Source organism: Arachis ipaensis, chromosome B01, assembly GCF_000816755.2.
Source record: "Arachis ipaensis cultivar K30076 chromosome B01, Araip1.1, whole genome shotgun sequence".
NCBI lineage: Eukaryota > Viridiplantae > Streptophyta > Magnoliopsida > Fabales > Fabaceae > Arachis > Arachis ipaensis.
Window position 1 is genome coordinate 100780193 of NC_029785.2, and position 5895 is coordinate 100786087.

At 32.9% G+C, this 5895-nt stretch overlaps 2 protein-coding genes across 2 annotated transcripts; both read left to right on the plus strand.

Annotated features, from left to right (window-relative positions):
* On the plus strand, positions 1752 to 2763 carry LOC107632374 (protein NUCLEAR FUSION DEFECTIVE 2). The gene is made up of 3 exons (XM_016336063.2): positions 1752 to 1918; positions 2011 to 2090; positions 2174 to 2763. The coding sequence occupies exons 1-3, from the start codon at positions 1853 to 1855 to the stop codon at positions 2577 to 2579; spliced, it is 552 nt and encodes a 183-aa protein (XP_016191549.1). The 5' UTR covers positions 1752 to 1852; the 3' UTR covers positions 2580 to 2763.
* On the plus strand, positions 3489 to 4687 carry LOC110266287. The gene is made up of 4 exons (XM_021110646.1): positions 3489 to 3587; positions 3929 to 4036; positions 4074 to 4148; positions 4261 to 4687. Exons 1-4 carry the CDS (start codon positions 3489 to 3491, stop codon positions 4471 to 4473), a joined length of 495 nt encoding a protein of 164 aa, XP_020966305.1. The 3' UTR covers positions 4474 to 4687.

The following is a 5895-nucleotide window of genomic DNA, read 5'->3' on the forward strand; positions in this document are numbered from 1 at the left end:
TTATTATTATTATTATTATTTTATTTTTGGACAGAAGACTGTTATGTCTAACAGAGAAAAATGTTGGAGATTGATTTGTTATTAATTTTTCTTGGGGACTAAAATGTCTATTTTTAAAATTTTTGGAGACTGATCTGGATAATTACTTTGTAAGGAAATGAACTGATAACTGATTTGTCTATCGAAATAAAATCTTAAAAATTGATCTATGTATTAATTTTTTTTAAAACAAAAATATCCAATTTTAAAATTCTTGAGACAGATTTAAATAATTACTCTTATTTTATTAAGCATCATCTTCACAAAAAGACGTTTTTACCATATGTATGTAAGTCGTCCCCTAAAACAAAAAGTGTCGTCTTTTAACTTGGTAGAATGCAAAGAAAAGAAAAGAAAGGAATTGAGTAAATAGCCAAAATCGTCCCTGAAAAATACCCGATTTTCATTTTGGTTCTCAAAAGATAAATATAATCAAAATCGTCCCCGAAAGATACACGATTGGTCACGTTAGTCCTTTCGTCTGTTGGATGATGACGTCACGTTAAGTGCCACGTGGCATATGATGACGTGGATGGCTAATGCCACGTGGCACTTGACATGTAAAAAAGTTATTTATAATCAAAATAGTTCTTGAAAGTTCAGACGTAAGTCATTTTTATCCCTAAAATTTTAAAAATTAATCAAATTAGTCCTTATATAATTTTTTTTATTTTTTCTTGATAATATTAAATTTAAAATATTTTTTGATACTACTAATTTTAATAGAAATGTAATTGACAATCAAAAAATTAGTAATTGTATCTTTTCTTCTTAAAAATTTGTTCAATAAAATTATCTCTCTCCTTTAATTCTTGTCAAAATTTCTCTTATTCTTTTCTATTCTAAAATATTTTTCTTACATTATTACATTTTGCTGGAATATATATATACTCAAAATTGAAATGTATGTATTTATTACCCTAAATAAAGTTATATGCTCAAAAATAAAATTTATGTATGTTAACCTAAACAAAGTTAATAAAAATTTATACATCTTTTTTTTCATTATGGTATTACTTTCATTTAGGTTAACATACATAAATTTTTATTTTGAGCATATAACTTTATTTAGGGTAACAAATACATACATTTTAATTTTGAGTATATATATATATATATATATAAAATGTAAGAAAAAGGTTTTAGAAAAAAAAAGAATAAGAGAGATTTTGACAAAAATTAAAGGAGAGAGATAATTTTATTGAACAAATTTTTAAGAAAAAAAGATACAATTACTAATTTTTTGATTGTCAATTATATTTCTATTAAAATTAGTAGTATTAAAAAATATTTTAAATTTAATATTATCAAAAAAATAAAAAAAAATTATATAAGGACTAATTTGATTAATTTTTAAAATTTTAGGAATGAAAATGACTTACGTCTGAACTTTTAAGAATTATTTTGATTATAAATAATTTTTTTACATGTCAAGTGCCACATGTCACTGACCTGACACATGGCATGCCAGATATCATCAATCTGACATGTCAACCAATTATCTTGTGACACGTGGCATTAGCCCTCCACGTCATCACATGCCACGTGGCATTTAACGTGACACATCATTATCCAATTAACGGAAGGACCAACGTGACTAATCGTGTATCTTTCAGTAACGATTTTAATTATCTTTATCGAGGACGAAAATGAAGATTGGGTATCTTTCGAGATGATTTTCGCTATTTACTCGAAAGGAATTGTTATTCACTTATTTGGTTCCTTCTTAGCAAAGGAAAGTAAAGCCTTTTTCAGTGACAAATCAATTCGGACGCTTCAGCTTAAGTAGCAGCAGCAGCAAGCAGACTCCAAAATGCGATCGTCTCCTTCCTTCATTGCCTTTTCTCTGTTATTCATCGCACTCCTACCATCTATTCAGGTCACTCACAATTTCCATTTTTTATCTTTTTTCTCTTCTCTGTCATCGATCACCAATTCACCATAACCAAATGCTCATCTTTTCCTAAGTAGGCACACGCACCGATTAACGCTCACTTCAAATCTCTTTCGCCGTTTTCCTCCGCTCTCGAAACCCTCCAGAAACAGCTAGGGTTTGTGCTTCTTCTTAATTACTCAGTTACTTAGTTAGTTAGTTTGTGATCTTTTAATTTGTTTGCTATGTTTATGTTATCAGTTACACTTTCAAGAAAATTGGGCTTCTTCGCCGTGCCATGACCCATGCTTCGTTCTCTGAGGAGAACAACAAAGCCTTGGCAGTTTTGGGCGGCAGTGTCATCGAAACCGCCGTGTCCTTCAAGCTTCTGTCCAAGGACATTGATGTTTCGGCTTCTGAGCTGAACAAAATGGTATCTCGAGTCTCAAATGTGGAATCTTCTTGTGCCGTCGATGGAACGCGGCTGAGCTTGCACAAGGTGGTTAGAGTTGCTCCCAATACCAACGCTTCTGCGCCTTCTGTGGTTTGCGGCGCGTTTCGAGCTATCTTTGGTGGCATTGCTATTGATACCGGAAATTCAGATGACGCAGGAAGTGTTTTCTGGAACCTTCATGGTGATCTTCTTGGCAATGCACTATCAATGTGAGTTCAAGTTTATGTACAGTTGTTTGTTTCATGCTTGATGCTCAAAGTACTTCTTAAGTTGTTAGTGAGTGATCTGTGCTTTCTGTGTTGTAGTTTTTAATCGACCTGATTACTTTTGCTTTGCATATTCGTGCTGTTTCTTTTCTTTAATTCTGTCAAGTTATGAAGTCATTTAGCAACTGTCATTTGCTTTTCTGTGCATGTCAACTATTTAATTGAATGTCTAAAAGATGATCTGGTAAGCATGTTTAAGCAAAATTCCTTAATCCTAATTGAGATGGTTTGGGGATGACGCAATGCAATGTGTATGTGTCTATGTGATGAGTCTAATTTCATGTTACCTTAGAATTGGTCACTGGAGCTGAAATATAATTGTTGATAGAGCAGAACCTTAGATTTTGTTGGACTTTGATGTTAGATGATAGTATTTAAGATGTTTTGATGGGGAAAAAGGGTCCTTGTGGCTGAAAGTGGAAGAATAATATGAGTTATGAGATGCCAGTGTATGTTGAGGGCACCCTGAAATTCAAAATTTCAAGGATGGCTGAATTAGTACTGCTGTTAATGTTTATGGTGGAGTTGAGAATTTGGCATGGATTATTTGGTAAAAATGTGGAAACTAGGCGGAGGGTCAGATTGTCATAAACTATGAAATGGATAATGATTGTCTCAGCAGATTAGAGGAGTGGGACTATAATCATGTGAACAATATTTAATTATTTATGAATGTGATTCAACCGTAAAGTTTGTGTTTTGTTGTGATTGTGATGTAAAAGAAAATTGGTTATCCAAATGAACGTTGAGCCCCATAATGTTTTAGTTTACAAAGATAATTATGGGAGAGCAATCAATTTGGGTTGGTCAAGTAGTCATCTCACTTGTCCCTTTAAATAAGTGTTGGAGTTCGAATATGGGAGAGCATTTGCAGTGTGATGATGAATGTAATCAGCTGTGCTTTCTGATTCGTGAGGGAAAAAACTGGGGCATTCAAGCAACGCTGCTTTGGGCAGTATTTTCCACCAAGAGGCTTTTGTTTTGCCTTCAAGGATAGAGTGGAGAATTCTGATTATTGATGATGAGGATGCTAGGTGAACAATGGGAGATGTGAACAACGGACCGCGTTTCAGGCTCAATAACCATAACAAACCCTAACCCCCATCAAACCGTAACCCCTTTTTTCACAGCAGCCTCCCAAACGCACACTCATCTTCTCCGTCGTGCCGTCGCATCTCCACCGCATCGCTGACTCTTCTTCCCCATTGTGCCGTCATCATTGCCGTTAGAGACGCACGTCAGCGTTGCCTTGTGTCGTCCCCATCGTGCCGCCGCTGTTGTTGTGCTGGACCTTAGTGCTGCCACCCTTCATCCAGTCCACACCACCATTTCGCTGCGCTGTCGCCCTTCCTTCTGAAGCCCTTACCATCCACAGTGCCACCTCCTGCATCCCTACAGTCGACGGCGCCGCCACCGTCGGCCTTTGGAAGGAACCCATCTTGCGCCGTCACTGGCTCTGCAGAACCGGATTCGTTGCATCGTCAGCCCTAAGCTGTCTTCGACACCCCTGGTAACGGTAAGCAACCCATCTCGCATGAAAAATAAACATCTCATCTGCATGAAAAATAACCATCCGCATCTGCATGAAAAATAAACATCCGAGACTGTCCTGGGGTCGTGAACGGCAGCGAAGGCAGGAGCACAGGATTGTGAAACTACGATTGCGGCTGCACGGGGTGCAGAACACAGTGGGGCTCTTGGAAGGAAAGGCACTTCGCCACAAAGCTGCCTCTGGTGATGACGGTGAATTGTGGATGTGGACCAGAGGGGCACTATGTAGGCTGCGCGGCGGACGTCGAAAACTCTGTTACGGTGGTGGAATTGGAAGTAATTGTATGTAGTATAAATGTGTTTAAGAGTGTTAATTTTAAATTTTTAAATTTTTAAATTTGATAATAATTAATAAAACATCTGCTAAAATTTAAAATTTAACTTTTTTTTAATTCGTTATTTGCGTTATTTACTATATACGTTGTATTTTTTCTTCAGCTACACGTATTTTTTCTTTGGAAAAAGTTTGGTAATAAAAAAGTTTCAGCCATAATTAGCCAAAACTTTCTATAATATACTTCATTTACATCATTTAATAACAGTTTTATTTTTTAGCCCACTCTCTTATCATTTCACTTATCATATTCTTATCAACTCCATTTATTAATGATATTAATTATAATATCATATTCTTTACTATTAGGCATTCTTGTAATTAATACTTAATATTCCTTTTATAATTTAATTTTTATATTTAAGAATACATTAAATAATAATAATAATGGATGGTAATGATAATATACATTAATCGAGTTAATTACACTTGATTCTTTGTTCCCTTAAGGCATTTAATATCAATCAATGGAAATACAAAAAAATCATTAATTCTTTGTTTCCGTTAAGGTATTTACTTGCACTTGATTCTTTGTAATATATACCTTTCATTAATTTAATTATGATCATTCAAAAATCATCACTCTAATACCATTGCAAACACAATAGTATATAAGTCAAGAAATTTTACAAGAAGTCACGTTTATCGTTGTAGATAGTATGGCATTTGAATTCGTCATTAATACGGTACATATAGTAGAAGGTGCTAATGAAGAATTTGAACAAAAAAAGGATTCACCCGACGAGGTTATTGTCACTTTGTCAGTCAACCGATTCTTGCGAATATGAAAAACCACCTAACTTTGATGAGGTATGGTAATAAATTGATTTAATTTTTTGTGTGTGCTTTTATGTGCATTTATAATTATATTGTATACTAACTAAGTTCATACACATAACATTCATATGTACATATACATAACATCCATAATTACATACAACTAACATCTAAAAATTAAATTCATGTTTATTAGATATTACATCCATACACATATCATTTTTTAGTTATTGCATATGTAAATATAAAGTTAACACAAATATTTTTTAAATTTTATCATAATTGAATTTAAAAAAATATCAAATTCTTAAATTAATCTATTTAATTGATAAGTTTACACATAACATCTATAAATTCATACACATAACATCCATAATTTCATATTAATAACATCTATAATTTGTATTCATAATATTTATAATTTCATACCTATAATGTTTATAATTAATAAATTTTTATAATTAATATTATCAAATTTTAAACTATACGTCTTATTGTATTTTTCAAATTATCTCATATGTGCACTAATAGGTCATGATTTTAATTATTTTAATATTTTTATTTAATATTCATATGTATGCTTATTTATTGATTTTAATAT